This window comes from Lutra lutra, chromosome 2 (genome assembly GCF_902655055.1).
Source record: "Lutra lutra chromosome 2, mLutLut1.2, whole genome shotgun sequence".
Lineage (NCBI taxonomy): Eukaryota > Metazoa > Chordata > Mammalia > Carnivora > Mustelidae > Lutra > Lutra lutra.
Window position 1 is genome coordinate 197640204 of NC_062279.1, and position 23561 is coordinate 197663764.

The following is a 23561-nucleotide window of genomic DNA, read 5'->3' on the forward strand; positions in this document are numbered from 1 at the left end:
TTATAGCTCAGTCATAGACAATACGGTCTGTTTCCTCCCCATTTATTGCTTTCTTTGATTTTATTTCTCAGCAGAAAGAACATTTCATAGCATTTCTAAAATTAGAAAAACAAGCCCATTTATTCCAAGGCAGAAATGCATAATTTATTTAAATTACCCCCAAATTCCCACCATGTGAAATGTTTTTCTTGAACATGACGAAAAAGATCAGTTTCAGAGTTAGAAAAATGTATTTCCATCTGTTGTCCAGTTGTTGGTCTCTTCCAAAGAGAATGTGTGACATGGATGGGAAATTATGAGGTAATACTTGAAGACATTGTCCTTTTTGATGTGGAAATTGAATTTGTTTTTAGAAGCTAACTAGACTTACATGCTTGGACAGTTAGCTTCCCTGTTGATGAGCTCATTGCTGAAAAACAAAATGGAATATAGATTGATAATGTGATATGGTCTTAGTTGGTCTTTCAGAGGATATTGACTATATGAACTCTGGACAATCGAGCATGTAATCAGGAGAATGGCAACCCAATAAACTAGATATGTATACAATTTTTATAGAGATTCATAGGCAACCTCTGGGTAGGTGGAAAAATCCTTAAGCTGTAGGTGATTAAGACACAAATAGTGGATGATTGAACCCACAAGTAGTTTGTATTAATTCAGAACAGGGATTTCCTAATGGGCAGGATATAGCCTCTTTGGATTTCACTTCAGGAGATAGAGAAAATGGGGAAAGAGGGAGCAAGTAGACGGGGTCTCCAGGCTCAAACCCAGCCTTAGTCAGAGCAGCTCTGCTTTTATCTCTTCTGTTGAAGAATTCATGTAAGCCTTTCTTTAGTCAAAGGGTTTAGGAATGAAAAAAAATCTTTGAAACCACCCATATAAACTATATTTAAAATACTTCTAAAACAATTACTAAATTGTCAAAATGATTTTTTCTGAAGAATAAACGACTATGTAGTCTTATCCAACATCTACTGAATATTGGTAAAGACCAATTATTGGACAGAATCTAAAATCAAATTTTCTCAATTTCCAACAAAGTTAAGAATCTGACAAAGGATTGGGATGCCTGGGTGGCTCAGTCATTGTCTGTCTGCCTTTGGCTCAGGTCATGATCCCAGGGTCCTGGAATTGAGCCCCGCATCAGGCTCCCTGGTCTGTGAGCCTACTTCTCCCTCTCCCTCTGCCTGCTGCTTCCCCTGTTGTGCTCTCTTTCTCTCTTTGTGTGTCAAATAAATAAATAAAATTAAAAAAAAATCTGACAAAGGACACATGAACATTTCAACTTAAATTGATGGAAGGTTATTTGAAAATCGTGTTGATTTTCAAGATAAAAAACCTTACTGAGCAGAATGAGGATAAACTGTTTTTCTTATTTCGACCAGTGCCATGTTTCTCAGACTCATACTCTCTGTCTCTAACTTTACATTGTGCAAAATAAGAATGTTTCTTTCTACTCACCTTCTATAAATCCAACTTGGCAAACTGGTAAGGATGAATTCTGTGAAGCAGGAATTTTGAAAGTATCCAATTCAAGAATACCCTTACAGGGGCACCTGGGTGGCTCAGTTGGTTAAGCAGCTGCCTTCTGCTCAGGTCATGATTCCAAGGTCCTGGGATCAAGCCCCACATTGGGCTCCCTGCTCAGTGAAGAGCCTGCTTCTCCCTCTCTCTCTGCCTGCCGCTCTGCTTACTTGTGCTCTCTCTCCCAAATAAATAAATAAATAAATAAAATCTTTAAAAAAATAATACCCTTACATTCACGCCCAAGTCATTATATGATGAAGAATCAATTGCTCAGGACAGATTCTCAGTATTTACTCTGTAGAAGAACTCAATTTTCTGTCAAATGTAGTTCGACAAGAAACAAGAAACAAATTTCTTGTTTCAATTTTTAAAACATAATTTATTATTTCCTACATTAGTTAGTAATTGATTAAAATGGAAAGTAGTATGATATTAGAATTCTTCCTCAAAACTTCATCTTAGTTTGAGCAAGATGCAAATTTCCCCTTTCCAGGAAGGATACCAGGTTGTTTGAAATGGTTGTGAGTGTAATTGGATTTTTGAGGAGTGAATTTTTAGGGAGAATGATTACACTTAGAGTTAAAATATCCCCATGCAAGTAACTAGCTGTTGATATCTAATTTTTATGAAATAATTTTACTTTTCATGTGAAGGAGTGAAATGAACATTAACACCTAAGTCATGAAAATGAGCCTCTAACATACTTCTGAGTTGAGAGTAATTGAGTTAGTATTCAGGGGTCTGCATGCTACAAAGACCATGAGGGGACCTGGAGCACACATGAACCAAATGTAGGCAGTGACCTGCTCTTTCACAGCCATGGTGTTGTAAGGGCCTACTTAGCCAGAGCGACCCCATCTCGGTAGAACAGCCATTTTGTTGTTCATGCAGTGAACTTAAATTGACCCTGCCCCCCCCCCCCCCAGAGGAACTTACTTAGAAACAAGTCTGGGAAACCAGTAAAATATGGCTGACCAGTCCCTGATAAAAGAGCCCAGATATAAGGACAGGTCAGGTCAGGCTGAGATAACAGAGCCCAGATGCAAGGACAAGTCAGCCCAGGTGGGTGGAGGTGTCCAATCAGTAAAGCGCACATACTATCTCCCTAACCACCAAAGAATATAAACCCTGCCTTTTGGGCGCCAATTCTCACCAAAATGATAGGCTTCTTCAAACAGCTACTATAGGGTAAATTGTAATTCAATTGGCCACCCGTGTGTGACCTAGCATGACTATGCAATTTTCTCTGTGTGTTACAATCTCATTGGCCAGGCTCAACCACATGGCCTTTGCTCTCTAAAAACTGGTCTGTGAGGCTGGGGTTGGAGGGGTCACTCTCTCCGTAGGAGACGCCCTGGCAGTCGGTTTGATTCTCCGTGCTGGCGTGAAATCAAGCTTTGCTTGACCTTTGCTTTGTATCAGTCTAGATCCTTTGATCACAGACCCCATCAGTGTTTGTAATGCAAAGGAGCCGATTTTAGCTTCCCTTTGACACACTGCATCCCACAAAGGATCCATACCACGCAGTGTTTGTTTTTCAAAAGCAACCCCAGAAAACAACCAAACCAAACCAAACCAAACCAACCCACAGATTCTTGACAAATAACAGATAATCTTGGGCTGCAGGGTTATTTCTAGACTTGGTCTAGAATTTCAACAGTTTTCCACTCATTGGGAACCGCCCAGATTGAGTGTTCATGGAGAGCTGTGATTTTGCCTTGAGGATTCTGCTGAGGTTTTCACTAAGTGGGTTTTCCTAAATGTTAGTAAACACTCCTCTTTTTACATTTGGAAATTTGGAAACTTTCAAGGTTCCAGCTTTTTCTACTACCAGTAACTCGCATTATGCTTTCAGGTTTCCAAAGCACGTGTAGAATTTACTAGCTTTCTAAGTAGTAATGGCCTATATGTTTCACATTTTCTATTTTCTTATACATCCTCATATACATGATTACAGGAAGAATAATTGCAATTTTTATGGATGAGAGAACAGAGGTAAAGTCATGGGCCAATTACTTGGGTGGTCTTAAAGTGACTTGGTGGGGTTAACTTTCAAATCAGGTTCTCCAACAACATCCTGCCTTTTAAGCTACTAGTCATTAAGATTAAAGTGTAGCACATAAACTGAGCCTGTAGAAAACAAAAAGGCCAGGCAACTGATAGCCATTTTGTGTTTCATTGCTGGTTTCAGATAGCTTAGGCTTTTAAATTTCTGGCAAATTAACTGGTTATTGGAAGTCACACACAACACGTCATATAATTTATCAGAATTGCCACTATTTCACAACCTTGACTCATTTGTTTCCCCACTTAATAAGGTGGATTAAGCCCTTGACAGGTTCTTCCCTCCTGGGTTGGGAGAGGTCCCCAGCTTTATTCCTGGAGTAGCTGACTCTTCACCAGCAAACTCGCGCCCATCCCATTCCCTCAGATTTTCACTTCCTGGTCAGGTTTCCTCTTGAGGAGTCAGCCAGACCCTTACAAGGGTAGGGCATCCTGTTTCACCTCTGATATTAATTACTTACCCTGAAACTCTCTTAAGTCTGGTATCCATTGGAATTTGTAGGAGAAATCTGCACTTGTGTGCCAGAAGTAAGTATTGCAGAAGTAGCTTAATGCACAAGGGTAAACAGGTTTGTGTCTAGCTGGACTCCGCAGAGCCTTTAATATGCTAATATAAGAGATGAATATCATAGACAGAATTTCTAAGACGTGTTTGACCCAGAGCACTTTTTTAATATAAAGCCTCTCAAGAAATTAGAGATCTAGATTTGAAACTTACATCCTTTTATTTATTAGTGTCCTTAATTTTTTGTTTCTCTTTCATATTTATAAAGGTGAATTTGCCTACTTCCTAAGAATATAGAAATTAGATGCTGCATGTGAAGAGTGTAGAAAAGGGACTTGATAAAGATTGGTTTGACTTTTTAGAGTAATGATAATGGCATAATGGTTCCAGTGATTTTTTTCCTAGCTCAGTGATTTTAAAAAAATTTTATTTTATTTTTTTTCTCACCAGAGGATACACCCTCCCCAGTGTCCATCACCCTGCCACCCCATCCCTCCCACCCGCTCCCCTCCAGTAACCCTCAGTTTGTTTCCTGTAGCTCAGAGATTTTTAAAACATCACTTTTAAGGTGGCTTTAGTGGCTCCAAAGCTGGTTTATCATTTTCCCAAATGCCCACAGGAGAAAAAGTTAAGAGAAATGTCATAATTTCACTATATACAGAAATCATCCATATTTTTAAAAGACAACACATGAGTTTATGTTTTAGGAAGGTCATGCCCTGAAAAATAGTTGTTGCTAAATGCTTGGTGTTTTCACTAGCTTAGTCATGGAGGCAGTGGCTGGATCAGATTAATTCTCAATTAGTGATAAGGTTTGCCTTTAAGGATGACTGCTGGTCAATACCTACAGGAAAAACCACTTGACAACTAACTTCAGACTTGCTTTTATCAGAGAAACATAAAACCTTGAAATGCCATTTTTTTAACTTGAAAAAAATTTTCCCATCTAAATTCTAGCTGTTATTTGGAATGGAAGTTAATGGTAAGTAAGTTTAAGATAAGACATAAAGTAGAACTAGTAGAAAACTTCACACCCGAAAAAAGGGTGTACCTACTTACCATTAACTTGAACTGAAGACGCATTTATGGGTAAGGCTCTTGTGTTCCTTATCTTCTGATTTAAGATGCTAAGGATTTTCTCCTTTATTAAGGCCCTTTGCTCAGTAGAGGGGAACTGAAACACCATAACGATGTCTGCTTTCACACCATCTTCCTCTGGACTGCAACGTACAAGAGAAAGATGTTTATTCAAGGAATACATTGGGTCTTACACTCTTTCCTGGATTTAACACCCCTGAATTATGCCTTAATTGCTAAAAGTGTTGAGAACTAATCTTTTTACGTCGACATTCATCTCTCTGTCACTCTCTGACCCAAGATCATTTTATATGTTCCCTCTTCAAGTTTCCATCATATTTTGAGCAAATTTTCCCCATTAATTTGAAGGCTTGTTATAGCAGTTGGGTAAGATTCAGATCTCAAAAAAATTTCATCCAAATTGTAAAGTCTGAGGATCAGAAGAAACTTTAGTGGTCTCTTTGGCCAGCTGATACCTACATCACCTCTAGGCACCCATGGCCCTCTAACCCCAGGGCAGTAATTAAAATGATGGGAAATTTACTTCCCTCCAGAGGCTGTTTCCCTTTGGTCAGCTCTGATTTTAAGAGAATTCTTCATTTTGAGTTGAAATGTGTCTCTTTATATCTTCCACTACCTTAGGATTAGGTCTACCAGTTGGGACATATATAAAACATCAAGTTCCTCTCCCACAAAAAATATTTGAAGACACTGACATTCCTGGTTCCTGAGTCTTCTCCAGATTAAACATGTCCAGTTCCTTGAACTTTTTTTCATATAAACAAGTTCAAGTCTCTCTCTCTGTAGTATTCAGTTTTTCCTTTTAAATTAGGAAAGCCAAACAATTAAAGGCCTTGAAAAATTAAATCTGTGTACTGATGTACTGATCTACTTTTTCTCTTATTTTTACACTTCAAAAGACCCAAGCTCTGAAAAGCACTACAGGCCTAATTCTTCTGAATCCTTTGACTAAAAAACAGGAAATCATATTGATTCTGAGGCACTTTTACATATTGTTGTCCATTTAGGCTCCAGAATGTGAAGATACAAATAATCAGAATTTTATGACATATGGGCAAATGTAAGACCAAGTTAATTTTCCCTCTTTAGACAGAAGGAAAACATTGTTTATGAGGTAGAATTTCTCTGGGTCCACAGAGAAACTTACAAGTTATAATGACTATAAATTTCATGGAGTTCACAAGACTATAATAATGTTTCTAGAATGTTATGGCAAATCAGAATTTGAAAAGAAATGATACGAAATCCAGAGAATTTCAGCAAATATGTGCTTTTATCTCCTAAACATTGTAGAATTTATCTAATTTATATTATAAAATCCTTCTGGAGGTTACTAGTTATTTAGTAAAGGTGTAAGGAACTTGGAATAAGTCTTCTAATAAGACATTAGTGTATTGTAAAAAAAATTATTTCCTTTATATAAATCAGTCTGAATATATTCATTTTTTAGGAGGATGAGTCTTAAAGGCTAATAGGTTTGCACCTATTATGTACCTATGTTCTGCTACATGCTTTCCAAATAACACAGTTGAAACCTCTGAGTAATTTCTGCAATTGATATGAGCCTTCTCCCTTTACCATAACAAACAGAAAATCTGTTAAAACAGGAACATTTTTTGTTTGAGAATGCCTCCTGGGACTTTATTACAGGTAAAACTTATGATCCCATTCTGCAGTCAAACTTTGCCTTCTTATTTTTGAACTGATACATCTGTCAAGACAACTTGATGGGTTTTCCCAAGGACACAGGTTCTGGTAGTCCTGGGCCTTACAATCAGTTGATGGGGTTTGAATCCTTTTTCTGTCACTTGGGGAACTTTGAACGTATCACTTAACTTCCCTGCATCTTAGTTTTTGCATTTAGAAAATGGTGGTCAGCCCTGTATCTCCAGACCATATAGAGATACCATTCATGAGAAATCTTAGGCAAAAGCCAACCTCACAGAGACAACAACATATGAGTGTTCCCATCTCCTTTGCCCTATGTCCCTCCAGGTTGGGAGTCCACCTTTGCCCAAACATACATACGTCAGTCTGACTACTTGGTTCTTGATATAATGCTTGTTCAAGGCTGAATCTATAAATATCTCATCCACCTGTTATTACAAGAGAAAAACTCCGTGTTAATAAGATATTTTATAGTAAAAATATCCTTCTGATTAAAGGCTAAAAAAATAAAAAAGAATTTTAACATGAGTAATATTCTTTTACACCAGTGGTTCTCAACTCTCATAGTGAAACAATCATTGGCAGGTTTTTTTTTTTTTTTTAATTATAGACACTGGAGCCCCTCAGAGTTTTGGTTATAATTGATTAGGAAGGAACCTAGGCATTCATATTTTTAAAAACCTCCCCTGGTGATTCTAATGGGCTGACATAGGTACTTTAAGAATCTTCCTAAAATTCTATAGAAGGTGAAGCCAAAAGACCCAGAGCCAAAATGTGGCATGGAGGGAGGCTTTGAGAGAACCTTGGTTGAGTACTGGGTTTGAAGACTATCCTGCTGCTCACGAACCGGGCAACATTGGAAGTTACTGAACCAATCTGAGCCTCAGTTTTCCAACCTGTAAAAAAAGATACTGATATGCTGCTCATAGGGTATAACGATTAAACAGACATAAGATGTTGGGTATATTGGGGCACCTGGGTGGCTCAGTGGGTTAAAGCCTCTGCCTTCAGCTCAGGTCATGATCCCAGGGTCCTGGGATCAAGCCCTGCGTCGGGCTCTCTGCTCCACAGGGAGCCTGCTTCCTCCTCTCTCTCTCTCTCTCTCTCTCTCTCTCTCTGCCTGCCTCTCTGCCTACTTGTGATCTCTGTCAGTCAAATAAATAAATTAAATCTTAAAAAAAAAAAAAAGATGTTGGGTATATTTTGGTAGTGATCTGCAGGTGGTTCCCGACCCCCCAATCCTGGCATCGCAGGTCTCAGATTTCTCTGCAGGTCTTTGGCTCTAAGTACAGAGAACAGGCGTTAGGCATTTGGGAGAGAGCCAACGATTTTTAAATTGTTGTTGGTTGTGGGCCCTAGTGTAAATCAGGGAGGAAGAAGGAGTAAGACAGCGTTGTAGATTTAGATGAAAGTTGTATTACTCAGTTTATATAACCATGGAAGGAGAAAATAAGCTACTACTTTTGGTTCATTTGCACAGAATTTTAATTGCCTGATCCAGCATCATGTGGCTGTGGCTTATCACGCCTGGGGTTTGACTTGCAGTAACTCTTAGTGACCACTTGGTGGCAACAGTGTCATCTAAATTAAACGAGCGTTGCATTTCACATTTGATGAACCAAATGTGCAAAACCCACGTCCTAAGTCTTTAAGGAAGGGGCAAGAAAACCAACTCATTTTGGAAAATGCAAAAACATAAAAATAAATGGAAGGCTATGTCAGAGATCAAGGAACAAGTCATGGCTTCCTTAGCACTACCAGGCATTCACAAGTACGTAATTGGGACACAAAATACTCCTGGTCTCCTTTAACCCTTACGATAACTGGTATGGAATAAAAATGATCTTGGGAGATGAACTGTGAGAGACTGTAGAATCTGAGAAACAAACTGAGGGTTTTGGAAGGGAGGGGTGGGTGAGCCTGGAGGTGGGTATTAAGGAGGGCACGTATAGCATGGAGCACTGGGTGTGATGCATAAACAGTGAATCTTGGAACAGTGAAAAAATAAAGTTAAAAAAATGATCTCGATTTGTATTTTATTTGACACTTGGAGACATTATATAAAAATTCCCTGGCATCGTGGGGATCATACACTGGGACTTATATTTAGATTTTCTGTTTGCGGGGCCATCTCTTCTCATTAAATGCCAGCCTCCTTGATCAATGTGATGTACATTTTACTTCAAGTTCTTTCACAGAACCAAAACGATACATTATAAAATAAACATCAGGTTGACTTAAACTGTAGAACTTGTCAAGATATAATTGGTTGTATATTTGTAAACCTGAAGATCAAAGGCAGTATTTAGAAAATTGAAAAACTGCTAGTATCCAAAATATACACTTATTTGTATTTATGTAAGAAGAGTTTAAATGGACTGAGAAGGTGTGGGGTTTATAAGCTAGGAATGAAATTGTTTTGGGAGGTATGTTTTTGGAGGAGTGACATTGAGGTAACGATTTCTCTTTTCGTTGCATACAGCTATTCTTATTACTCAGTATCTGGGGAAAGTCCAAAAGGAAAGAAAAGGAAAAAAAAAAGAAAAAAAAAAAAACCAAACCCATGCCAACTCTACAGGAAAATAGTGCCAAATATTAAATGGAAGAAAAGTAAAATTAGCAGCTGAGTATTTATAGACGTTTGTAATTATCCTCTGAAATTCCACCCACAGATGTTCCCTTGGCTGTTTATAACTTGTTGGTGAAGGTATTAGATTAAGTTTTTGACTTTAGATGACATCATTCTAAAGTCACGTGGCTGCTGAGACTACCTACACCCAGCATCAGTCCTGTCGTTGGTTCAGTTGTTTGGGAAGAGAGAAGCCGAAGAACATCGTAAGGGGAATCTAGGCATAAGTGACTTCACTAATCATAGAAATAAAGTTTTCTTCCTTCTAATACAAATTCCAGGACCCTGCCCCTCCCTATAAAGTCTCTTTTATTAGCCTGGGGTGAGGCCCAAGATCTTCAGGTGATTTGGGTGGCCTGAGGAAAACGTGGAGAAATGCTGCGTACAGGGACTGGCTTAAAGGGTTTCTGCAATCAAGGAATTTCCAACAGGGGTGAATCAGAGAAACAGGAACCTAAACTCTATTGCTGAATGGATTTTGTGTGTGAACTAGCTTTCTAGAGACCCTAAGATAATGATGAATCATTAATCATGATTAATCTTTCCTAGAAGATGAAGGGTTAGCTCATAAGAAATACTCTGCTGATACTTTGGCATTCTAAATCTGTAAGAGTTAAGAACATTTTAAAAAAAAGAAAACAAAACTGTGTGCCAGTTTGTTTTAAGTGTATTATTTACACAAGCTAATAGAGATACTGATTTATAAATCTAGCCCACCTCCCATTCTGGGACATTCTCAGAGTTTGCTTGTTGTAATTAGTCACTTAACATTAAACACAGACCCCACCCCTTTCAGGGTAGTACCTCTTTAGGTCTGATGATTTTGAAATGCTGGAAGTTGCGCTGAGATTAAGTTCTAAAAGGGCAACTGAAGGTTAGTTGAGTGTTTAATAAAAGAGTTAGGGAGACGCGCCCATGCAATCAGCTCTCATTCCTGAACAAGTTTGTTTACACATGGCCCACGCCTTTCACTGTCAGAAGCTTCCCAACTTGGCTTTTCTCTCAGCAATCTCAGTATTTACATAGGAGGTGTCTCAGGGCTGAGATTGCGACCTTCAGGTAGATATGCCACCAAGAGATCAGCTAATGACATAAAAACAGTTTCTTCCAACGTCACACCAGATGAGCCCTGAGAATCAAAGGACCCACAAACATGCCATGAGGAAACTTCAGATCCTGTTGCGTTCTCCCAATTATAATAAGAGTAGCACATAAAGAACAGTGTAAGAGATACTTAAAAAAAAAAAAGACACGTTTAGTTTTAAATAAGACTTAATTGAAATTGCCTTGCTACAAGGCTGAACTCAGGTAAAAAATAGGAAATAAAGCACAAGTCATTTTTGCCTCAGGTCACAGATTCAGATATTGAAGGTCGTCACCTTCTGTTGCCCATCGTCTATCCCATCTTCAACAGACCTGTACCTGTCAGGCTTGACCCTTATTTCCTGTTTACTTGTCCTTTTTAGACTATTCCTTGAATCTGTAGTACCCTCCCCCATTCTGCTGGCTCTCCTTTTCTGAATCAGAGCTCTTCTTCAAGGTCTATTTCAGGTAATACCTTCTTTGTGGTTATTCCTTGAACCTCAGAATAATCTTTCCTCTTTCTGCCTTAATCTTTCTTATCACTCTTATACCTTCTACTCCCTCCTTAATATAGTTATTTATGTAATTTTTAAAATCTCCTTTACTATACTACACACCCTTTAAGGATATATATTGATTTTTTTCATGCTTTACAGTATGTAGGAATAAAGCATGTTTTTTTTGGATGAATGAATGAAAGAAAGTGAGAATTTATCAGAAAGCCCTGCATTTGCCAGGAAAGTTGCAAGAGTTTTTAATGAGCTTTTCATCAGATTTAGACCAATGCTTCTGAAGAAAAAAGCAAATTGACTATGAATTACTGATGGGAATCCTTTCTCCTTTTGGACCAGGTAATGTGATTGTTTATGGAAAGCTCCTCCATGGTAAGACTACAGTAGTCATAATGGTGGGAATAGTCTTCATAGTTGTGTATCACCAGTGCACCAAGCACCAACTCCATTGTATTTGTGAGCTCATTTGCTTTTCTCATCAACCCTCTGAGGTGAATACTATTATCGTCTGCATTATATAGATGAGGAAGTGACTTGCCCAGTTGAACAGCTGACCGTGGGATGAGCACACAGGTGGGTTTTTACTAAAAGCTCCTACCCACAATGTGCAGTAGGCAGCACCTAAGGGGTCAAGAAACTGTTTTAGCCCTCTTGCAAGGCAGTCTGTTTTCTTTGCCCTCTAAAAATGAGAACTATAATCTTGATAGTTCTTATTGTAATTTTTAAAGTTGTGTCTATTTAAAACTCCAGATATTTGGCAAAACCCAAGAATCAAAAAGTCAGCTATGAATAATTTTTCTAAACCTATGTAGAGCGTGGACACCCTTCACGGTGGTAGTATTTATGGAATTCTGAAGTTTGGTGGCCTTCTGGGTATTGAGTCAATTTGTGTCCACAAAAGTCCTTTCAAAAAAAAAAAAAAAAAAAGCTGTGTCTAGTAGAGATGGCAATTGGATCCAGTGTCATGTGGGGGCTGTGGGTATGTGGATGGAATGCCATGGAAGTGTGACATTCTGATAACCCAAAACCAGGAGTAATGATATCAACAAATGGCTTGTGATATTATGTGATATTATTATTATTATTATTTTTTAAGATTTTATTTATTTATTTGACAGAGAGAAATCACAAGTAAGCAGAGAGGCAGGCAGAGAGAGAGGAGGAAGCAGGCTCCCTGCTGAGCAGAAAGCCCGATGTGGGGCTCGAACCCAGGACCTGGGATCATGACCTGAGCCGAAGGCAGCGGCTTAACCCACTGAGCCACCCAGGCGCCCCTATTATGTGATATTATTGAAGATATTTCTTTGGTCGCCCTAGTCCTCCTCAGTGTTTCCTTACAGGATGTTAGAAAGAAACAGATGGACATCTGTAACGGTTTAATCACACATAGCAAGTAGCAATATATTGGATAAGCTTATCCCAAATTGGCTTATATTCCTGAGACTGAGAGGCAAAGTAAATTCAATAAATTGAAGTGTTTGCAATTAAGGGTGATAAAGGATAAATTAATAACTTTCAGCATAACACAAAGGCTTAGATCTCTGAATTACCATTTTAGAAGAGGAAAATATATAATTTGTGTCTTTTCAAAGTTGTGCTAAAGATATTTAAACCAGAATACCTGAGACAAAGGAAAATCATTTTTTTAGAAGGTTCCTGTGTTTTCCAGGTGTGTTGTCTTTGAAATCTCCAAATTATTCGGTGAAAAGGAGAAAGGGAGAGAATATGAATCATTACTCTTAGAATCTTTTATATTTCCTGAATGATGAACAATAATCTAAATAGATTACCCAGTAAAGATTGTGCTATAGTCATAACTTCATCAGGAAGTTTAGAGATGGTTCATATTGCTTCCTTTCTCAAAAAAAAAACTTCTCTCAGAACACACCCATCCACATTTTTCTCCTAATCATTATTTGTTTATGCTAAACATATACAGGCAGATATTTTCATCAACCTCCTTCCTCTATTATAGTTGTTTGTTTCTGTTGTCTTCCTCCTCAAAAACTGATATAGACAAGAGACCATAAGCCAAAACTGGTATCAAAGGACAAAGAAAGTCATTATATAATGAAAAAGGAGTCAATTCATCAGGAAGACATAACCATCATAAATATTTTACCTAACATTAGAGTACCCAAATAAATCAAGCAAATACAAACAGATCTGAAGAGAGAAATAAACTATACAATAATAGTAGAGGACTTCAGCATCCCATTTTTATCATGGATCCATCATCCAGACAGAAAATCAATAAGGAAACATTGGGCTTGACCATACTTTATACCAAGTGGACTAACCAGACATATATAGGATATCCCACCTAACAGCAAGAGAATACACATTCTTCTCAAGCACACACAGAAAATTCTTTAGGATTTATATGATCTATAATGATAGATCATTATAAGTCACAAAACAAGTCTTAGCAAATACTTAAGACTGAAATCATACTATGTTTTTGACTATGTTTTGGCTACTGTGTTTTGACTAGCATGAAACGAGAAGGTAATAACTGGAGGAAAGCTAGAAAATTCACAAATATGTGGAAATTAAGCAACACACTTCTGAACAAACCAATGGATCAGAGGAGAAACCAAAAGGAAAAAAAAAATCTTGAAACAAATGAAAATGGAACACATATCAAAACTATGGGATGCTGCAAAAGCAGTTCTAAAGTGGAATTTCACAGTGATAAATGTCTACATTAAGAAAAAAGAAAGATCTTAAATAAACAACTTAATTCACACCTCAAGGAATTAGAAAAGAAGAAAAACTATTGTGCACCTGAAACCAATATAACACTATGTTAACTATACTGAAATTAAAATTTTAAAAAAGAAGTAGAAGAAAAAAACAAAGCCCAGAGTTAGCAGAAGGAAGGAATAACAAAGATCAGAGCAAAAATAAACGAAATAGAGACTAAAAGACAACAGAAAGGATCAACAAAATGAAGAGTTGGTTTTATTGACAAATCTTTGGCTAAACTAAGAAAAAAAGAAGACTCAAAATCAGAAAATGAAAGAAGAAATATTACAACTGATACTACAGAAATACAAAAGATCATAAGAGACTACTGTGAACAATTATATACTAACAAATTGGATAACCTAGAATAAATGGATAAACTTCCGGAAACATACAACCTACCAAGATTAAATCATGAAGAAATAGAAAATCTGAACAGATCAATAAGGAGTAAAGAGGTTGAATCTGTAATCAAAATCTCCCAGTACAGAAAAACTGATGGTTTCACTAGTGAATTCTACCAAACATTTAAAGAAAAATTAACACTGATTCTTCTCAAACTTTTCCAAAAAAAATGAAGAGGAAGGAACACTCCCAAATTCATCTTACAAGGCAAGCATTAACCTAATACCAAAGCCAGATAAAGACACTACAGGCTAAAATTCCTGACGAACAAAGATACAAAAATTCTCAACAAAATTAACAAATCAAATTCAACAATATATTGAAAGGATCATACATTATGATCAAGAAATATTAATTCCTGAGGTACAAGGATGCTTCAACATACACAAATCAATAAAATGTGATACACAGATTAATAGAATGAAAGATAAAAATCATATAATTATCTCAATAGATGCAGAAAGATCACTTAACAAATACAGCATCCTTTCATGATAAAAATTCTCAACAAATTGTATATAGAAAGAATATACTTCAACATAGTAAAGGCCATCTATGGCAAGCCCGCAGCTTATATAATATTTCACAGGGAAAGGCTGAAATCTTCCTCTCTAAGATCAGGAACAAGACACCTAAGGTGCCCACTTTCACCACCTATTCAACATGGCACTGGAGTTCTAGCCAGAGCAATCAAGCAAGAAAAAGAAATAAAAGCCACCCAAATCAGAAGGGGATAAATTGTCTTTTTTGCAGATATATTATTTTATATAGAGAAAATCCTAAAGATTCCACCAAAAAACTGTTGACTAATCCATAAATTCAGGAAAGGTGCAAGATACAAAATCAGTATACAGAAAATGGCTACCTTTGTATACATTAGCAATGAAATAGCTGAAAAAGAAATAAAACACAATCATATCAAAAATAATAAAATACTTAAGATAAGTTTAATCAAGGAAGTGAAAGATCTCTGCCCTGAAAACTATGACATTTTGATGAAGGAAATCAAAGAAGACAAAAATAAATGAAAGATATCCTGTGTTCAGGATTTGAAGAATTAATATTGTTAAAATGTAAATACTGTCCAAAGCATCTATAGATAAATGCAATCTCTATCAAAATTCTAGTGGCATTTTTCACAGAAATAGAAAAAAGTCCTAAAAGTTATATGGAATGACAGAAGATCATGCATAGCTAAACAACCGTGAGAAAGAAGAACGAAGCCAGAAACATCACACTTCAAGATTTCAAACTCTAATACAAAGCTATAGTAATCAAAACAGCAGGGTACTGACATAAAAACAGACACATAGACCAATGGAAAAGAATCAAGAGCCCAGAAATAATTTACGATTATTTACGATCAGCTAATATTTAACAAGGCACCCAAGAGTACTCACTGGGGAAAGGATAATCTGTTCAATATACAGTGTTGGAAGCCTGGATAACCACATGCAGAAGAATGAAATAGGGCCCTTATGCACCATCTCAAAAATAATTTGAAATGGATTAAAGACTTAAGCATAAAGACCTGAAACCATAAAACTTCTAGAAGAAAACATAAGGAAAAAGCTTCTTGACATTGGTTGTGGCAACAATTATTTGAATATGATATCAAAAGCACAAGCAACAAAAGCAAAAATTAGTACGTGGGTCTTTATCAAGCTGAAAAGCTCCTACACACCAAAGAAAGTCACCAACAAAATGAAAAGGAAACCTATGGAATGGGAGAAAATATTTGCAAATTTGGTAAATATCCAAAATATATAAAGAACCTATACAACTCAATAGAAAAAAAAAGTCTGATTAAAAAATGGGTAGAAGAGGGCACCTGGGTGGCTCAGTGGGTTAAGCCTCTGCCTTCAGCTCAGGTCATGATCTCAGGGTCCTGGGATCGAGGCCCGCATCGGGCTCTCTGCTCAGCAGGGAGCCTGCTTCCTCCTCTCTCTCTGCCTGCCTCTCTGCCTGCCTCTCTGCCTACTTGTGATCTCTCTCTCTCTGTGTCAAATAAATAAAAATAAATAAAATCTTAAAAAAAAATGGGTAGAAGAGCTTAATAGATATTTCTTCACAGAAGACATACCAAATGGTCAACAGGTACATGAATAGGGGTTCAGTATCACACTAATCATCAGGGAAGTGAAAATCAAAACTCAATGAGATATCATCTCACACCTTTTAGAATGGCTATCATCAAAAAGACAAGAGATGACAAGTGTTGGAGAGGATGCAATCCCTTGTGCACTCTTGAAGAATATAAACTGGTGCAGCCACTATGGAAAATAGTATGGAAGTTTCTACTACTTTATGATATAGCAATTCTGCTTCTGGGTATGTATACAAACATGTGTGTGTTGTGTGTGCATGTGTGTGTACACAGGAATATGATTCAGGCACAAGAAAGAAGGAAATCCTGTTATTTGGGAAAATACGGATAGAACTTGAGGGCATTATGCTAAGTGAAATAAATCAGACAAAGACAAATACTGTATAATACCACTTAGATGTGAAATCTAAAATGCTGAATTCACAGAAGCAGAGTAGACTGGTGGTTACCATGGCTTGGAGTGGGGGTGGGGTCATGGGAGAAGCAGGGTGATGTTGATGGAAGGGTACAACCTTCCAATTATAAGATGAACAAGTTTTAGGGATCTAATGTACAACATGGGGATTAAAGCTAATAATATTGTTCTATACTTGAATGTTGCTAAGGAAATAAGATATGAAATGTTGTCATCCCAAAAAAGAAAGGGTAATTATGTGATATGATGGAGGTGTTACAGTGATAATTATTTTGCAGTATATCAAATCAACATGTTTTGTGTTGTAAACTGACACAATGTTACATGTAAATTGTATCTCAGTAAAGCTGAACTCAAAGCTGATACCAGGAAGTGAGGAAACTATGGAGGAGGGCATATATAACAAATAAACCCGGTTGTGTTGTTTAGCTAAGAGTTACCTATCACAACATATGTAACTTATAACTAACAAAACTTAAATTAAGAATAGGAAAATAATAAATTTAAATATTCAATGGGAGAAAAATTGATCTAGAACTGAGCTTCCTATCTTAGCTTAGTACCTTCCTAACAAGTAGAACAATGTAATGGAAAGAGCACATGTTCCGATTTCTTCCATGGCTTTGCATCTCCCCTGTGGTATTTACTGGCTGTGGACCTCAACTTCAGAGGCTTAGTTCTCTTATCTGTCAAGTGTGATAATAATGTCTCCTTTGCAGTGTTACATTGCAGATTAGACATGAAATAGACAACAATTATCTTTTTCTTCCAGGATTCAAATTAAACACGTTGAAGTTGGAGGTGCAGTGATACACATCTTCCTTTTGATATGCCTAATCTTTAATTACAAAATAAATGTAAGTCTGTGTTCTCATGTAAGGTCTCAGCCATACTCTACATTCAATCTTTCTAACCTCTGAACATGAAGTTTCTTGATGATGTCTGCTTAGAATTTTCTCAAATCTTCCAAATCCAGTTTCTTCTTTCTAGGCATAGGGCCATAGTCCCACACCAAGCATGGAGCATTTTTTGTTTCTCTTGCCTTATGCATCCAGACTTAAAGACTAATACCTTTGTTAAGTTTAAGTTTACCTTGACTCAGTTCCCTTTTCTTAGGAACATTTCCTGCCTCAATGTTGATCAGAGCCAAATTTCTCATTTTTTTCATCTAATTCTTAAATTTTTTTTAAATTTTTTTTGTTTTGTTTTTAAGATTTTATTTATTTGACAGAGAGAGAGAGATCACAAGTAGGCAGAGAAGGAGGCAGAGAGAGAGGAGGCAGCAGGCTCCCTGCTGAGCAGAGAGCCCAATGTGGGGCTCGATCCCAGAACCCTGGGATCATGACCCGAGCCGAAGGCAGAGGCTTTAACCCACTGAGCCACCCAGGCACCCCTCATCTAATTATTTTAGACAGTAAATTTCTAATTAGTTTATCTCCTTGCAACTCTGTTTCAAAGTTCCTTGTTTCTATAGTTACAGACTGTATAGACACATAGTATCAAGTATATTTTGAGAATCATTTTAGGCCCTTTTTGGGTGTCCCTGGGTGCTCCTTGGACATAGGAGCAGTGTTTTTTAGGGGGAGACAACCTTAAGAAAATTCCCAACTGTTGCCATTGTTAATGCAGATGATGGTCACTGGCCCATGTAGATAGTGTAATTGAAAGAGACTAATGTACCACGGATAATTACTTGATCTCTGGAATTTTGTAGGACTGTAGATGGGAAGTAAAATCACACAGGTGATTCTTAGGGATGATGTAAGTTTATTAAGAACATGTAATCTCAAATTTTAACTATTATCATTTACTAGCTGTATGATCTTGAATAATTTAACTTTTCTATACCTTGATTTTTCTCATCTATAAAATTGTGATAATAATTGTACTTACCTCATGAAGCTGTTTTTGAGAATTAACTAAAATAATACAAATCGGGTGCTTAATGTAGTGCTTGGCACTCAGTACATGTTAGTGATTTTTATGGTGTTACAAGCTTATAGCTTTCACATTTGTAATGACCCTATAGTTTAAAAATATTTCCTCATATTGCTAAAATATATTTCTTCAAATAAAGTACTGCCTCAGCCAGTGACTCTACCCGAACTTCTAATTAAAGAAAGTGACCTACCCATTTGGGAGTGTCATGAATTATTGGTGTCTGGTTACTGGAGTTCTTTTAGCAGTATCTGAGCATGAACTCATTTTACTTTTGTACGTCCATTTACATTCAGATCAGTAAATCCCCAAATATGAGGAAGAACAGGACCTGCAACCTGTCTTTCTTGGCTGTCTAGTTAGCACCCATATAGGACAGGAGAAAACTCTGGCTTTATTCATTGGGATTTAACAACAATAAACAGGAGTGGCTCAGGATAACGCATGAATCCTTTGTGTAATTCTTCTAAAGGTAACTCGGTGGTGAGTGAAGGAAAAATGGTCTCATTTAACAATTTTAAATTGTCTCATTTAAACAGAGCTAAATAATACCATGTTTTTCTTGACCACAGAAACCTAGCTGAATTCCTTTTCTTTGAAGCTATTCTGACCTTAAAGTCCTCAACATACAATTTGGTTCTTAATTATGTCAGGCTGTTCAGTTTCACGTGTGTGATTCTCATTTCTCCAAAGAGATTGGAAGAAATTTGATGAGATAGATCATGTTTCCTTTTCTGCCAGGCTCAAGTGCAAAGAAATGTAATGAGCTGAACAATCATACCACATATTGGGAAGAAAGATTGTTTAGTTAAATTGGGAAAACTGGCTCACTTATATGCAGAATAAAACTTGGGACCCTACCTAACATTACGTACATGGTGGACTTGAGATACATTGAAGACCTAATATAAAAAGTAAAACTATAAACTTAATAGAAGAAAATATAGTAAAATATTTTTATGACTTAGAGGGAATGTCTTCTATAAAAAATTTATAAAAAACATGAACATAAGACAAAGAAAATTGATGAAGATGATTACTTCAAAATTATGGATTTCTTTTTCATGAAGAAGAGCATAGTCCAAATTAATAGAAAACAGAATGGATAACTGTAATTTCTACAACCAACAAACTGTTTGTATTTGGAAAATATAGGAACTTCTGGAAAATAACACTAATAAAACAAAATAACTCTAATAGTGAAACAGGTAAAGGATAGGTACCAACAGTTTATAAAAATGAAAAGTTTGCTAATAAGCATGTTTGATAGTGCACAAACTCATTAGTAATTAGAAAATTAGTAATTAGAAAAATTAAATTAAATCCAAATAAGAGATAACTTATTGCTTATTAGGCTGGCAGAAATCAGCAAGCCAAGTAATACCAAGTGTGGGCAAAGATGTGGGGACCTGCCCTGCTGACAGAATGTACACTGGTTCAGACATTCTGAAGAGCAATCCAGCTAGTTAGTCAAGTTAAGTGGATGCACGCCCAATGACCCAGTGACTCTGCCTTCAGAACTTGCAGAGGTCCATAGGGGACAAGCAGGAGGTAGTTTAGTGCAGCATCTCTTGGGATAATGGGCAGGAGGTAAAATATGGCAGATACAGACTGTGAATCATTGTGTGGCTGCCAATAGCAATGGATTAGATGTACATTGAGCAACATGGATAGAGCTTAAAAAACAGATCTGAGTAAAAAGGTCTGAAACAAAAGGTGATGCCAGGGACTGAATATTTGTTGCCCCTCCCTCTGGCCCCCACTCCCTACCCCCCCACCAACCCCGCCCGGATTCATATGTTGAAATGCTAACCCTCAATGTAATGGTATTAGGAGGTGGGGCCTTTGAGAGGTGATTAGGTCATGAATGGGGTTGGTGCTCTTATAACAAGAGACCCAGAGAGCCCTTTATGTCTGCTCTCATCTATGTGAGGATCTGTCTAGAAATCTGCAGTCTGCAACCTGAAAGAGGTTCATCTCCAGAACCTGACCACACTGGTCCCTGATCTCAGACTTCCAGCCTCCAAAACTTTGAGAAACAAATTTCTGGTATTTATTAGCCATCCAGTATCTGGTACTTTGGTATAGTTGTCCAAACTGACTAAGACAACTGAGTTATAACACAAAGAATAAATTAAAGACACGTGCATACAAAACAACAAAACACATTTTTACAAGAATGACTGCAAACAAAAGAATACACATGAAATAAAGAATGAAATAAAGAATGGTAGCTTGCAGGGAGAGGTGAATGAAAATGTGTTATGAGAAAAATAATGACGACCCCAGAAGTGCCTTGCCTGCGCTCGTGATGTGTTATTACCTTTGCACCTGAGGTTCCTTCATTCCTAGAAATTCGTGCTTTACTGAAACCTTAAAGTGCATTTTCAAACACAATTTTGCTATTATAAATGCACTTTGGCTTTATTTCCTTTTAAAAGATCTATTGCATTCCTTTCCATTTACTTCAGTAAAGATAGTGTCTTGGTTAGCCTAAAACAACAACAATGTTGGTTGCAAAACATAAAGAAAACATTTTAAACTTTCTTGATTTATTGTAAACAGTTTCCAAGTTCAAAGAATTTGTATATCGAAGACAGGTTATTTTTTATTATTGTTTTTACATTGAAGAAGTTATGTGGAGTCACTCAGGGTTAGAGGGCTAAAGGAAGTACCAGGGCACGTGCCCAGGTTTCTTTGGCATTCCCCAAGAAATGATTGCAAATGCTGTTTTCTAAGGTACTATAGATATAGCGGAATGGAAGAATATATTTCAGCCTACAAATGTAAATTAATAATTTGGAGGGACAAGACTGTAAGATGGAACCAAAGTGCATGATTTAGTGAGGCTTGAAAATATAGGTTATAAACTCCATGATATTATTGCAAATATGTTGCAACTGAGTATGCATAGGGATAAAGATCAGGTGGTGATAGGAAAATGAAAATTGATTTGAGAAAGAAAGGAAATATTTAGAACTAAAAAGGTTCTGTGACTACTAAAACAAACCAATACACCTGCCATTCCCACTGTTTGGAAATAACTGTACTGCCATGCTTCCTTGTCAAAGAAGTTAAATTAAGCTTAATTTTAAAAAATATTTTATTTATTTATTTGACAGACAGAGATCATGAGTAGGCAGAGTGGCAGGCAGAGAGAGAGAGGGGGAAGTAGGCTCCCTGCTGAGCAGAGAGCCTGATGAGGGGCTCAGTCTCAGGACCCTGAGATCATACAGAGGCTTAACCCACTGAGCCACCCAGGCGCCCCAAATTAAGCTTCATTTTTAAGTGATGGTTCACACACACCATCACCTTATCACACATCATGCGGAGAATTATATTATAACTGAGTTTACTTTTTCCTTTTTGGGGGCAGTCCTATATTTTAGTTTTAACAAAATTATTAGTATTGCATTTGAATATTACATAATAGGTCTGGCTATTTTATCTTTATTAGCATGCTTTGAGATAAAATTAGTATTTGTGATTGTCTTTCCTTCTCTCATATATTTTAAGAATATTTTAAATCTTATAATGTGGTCCTACAAAAAAGCATGTGGTTTCACAAGTAACCATTTCTGATATGGCTAAACTTATAATTTGGGTGATTTTATGGGGCAGTGGGGGAAGTCATAGGCTGGGATAGAGTTAGCCTCATTTCTCTCACCTTTAGATGAGAAGATTGAATTAAAGTGGTGTATCAGGCTCACTGTTAGAATGCAGATTCCTTTACTCCCTCATCCATGACTACCTATCTCATCAGACACTGAGCCAGTGAGTCTGGGGTGGGGCTTAGGACTCTTCAAGATGATTTTGATGCAAGTGGTCTGAAAATCATCTTTTGAGAAACATTGAAGGAAATGTTTCACAAATCCCTTCCATCTACGTTATTTTACAACAGAAAGGATATCATCTGACTTACCAAGTTCTCACTCATCTCCCTTAAGTCCTTAAGTTGGTATGTGTTGTTTTGTCCAGAATTACTATTGACTTGTGGATCTGAAATTTTAAAGGTGGCATGATAATACTCCATTTTCTGTCCTGTGATATAAAAGAAAAGTAGGAAATTACGTGATATGGGCATAGCTTTCAGGATCTAAAGTACAGATACAATGGGGCTAATATAAAGTCTTAAATTACTGCTGAGATTCTTAGAAATGTAGTTTCATAATAATATTAATGAAAATGATGATTAATGTATTATGTTAATAATAGCTGATATTTACTGAGAGTGTATTATCTTGTGAAACTTTGTTCTGGGTACATTACATGTATTAATTCATTTGGTCCTCATTCTAGATCTCCAAGATTGGGGTCTCCATTTCACAGGTGAAGTAAGTGAGGCACAGAGGTGTTAAGTAACTTGCTCCAGGGTCTATAACTAGTAACTAGCCCAAGTTTAAACCTAGACAGTGTGACTTTAGAGCTGGAACCATTAATTCCTATTCTGTTCCTTGCTGAGGGACAATGAAACATGTACCACCTTATACTCTACAAGAAGTAGATGTAAATGAACGTCCTTGTGAATTTTGATTTGTAATGGGAGAGTCAGATACAGTAAGAAAGACAGGAAAAGAAAGGAGGAAAACTGTCAGAGGTGGGAGTTAAGAACACTGTGAACTGGGGTGAATCAGTCAGATCTCTGCTTGGCTACTGGGAAAGGTAAGAAAACAGAGAGCAGGGGAGACTTCTGGGAAATCTGGTAACCTTAGGAGTATGTCCTTGTGTGTGTGTGGCGGGACGGGAGCAGACAAGAAAGCTACAAAGAGTTAAAAATAGAGAATGGAGCCATCACAGAATGATTCTCTCTCCCTGGGGAGCCAGGGAGATAAAATGGGTTTCCCAGTTGTGGAGCTGGA

General features: G+C 37.1%; 1 protein-coding gene across 1 annotated transcript in view; it reads right to left on the minus strand.

Moving 5' to 3' along the window:
* TMPRSS11A (transmembrane serine protease 11A) overlaps window positions 1-23561 on the minus strand; it is a 37719-nt gene that overhangs the window by 13070 nt on the left and 1088 nt on the right. The window contains exons 2-5 of the mRNA XM_047719969.1: window positions 22625-22743; window positions 7226-7293; window positions 5159-5319; window positions 371-409 (exon numbers count right to left, since the gene is read on the minus strand). Of these exons, the coding sequence (XP_047575925.1) occupies window positions 371-409; window positions 5159-5319; window positions 7226-7293; window positions 22625-22743 (387 nt within the window). The remainder of the gene's footprint in view (window positions 1-370; window positions 410-5158; window positions 5320-7225; window positions 7294-22624; window positions 22744-23561) is intronic.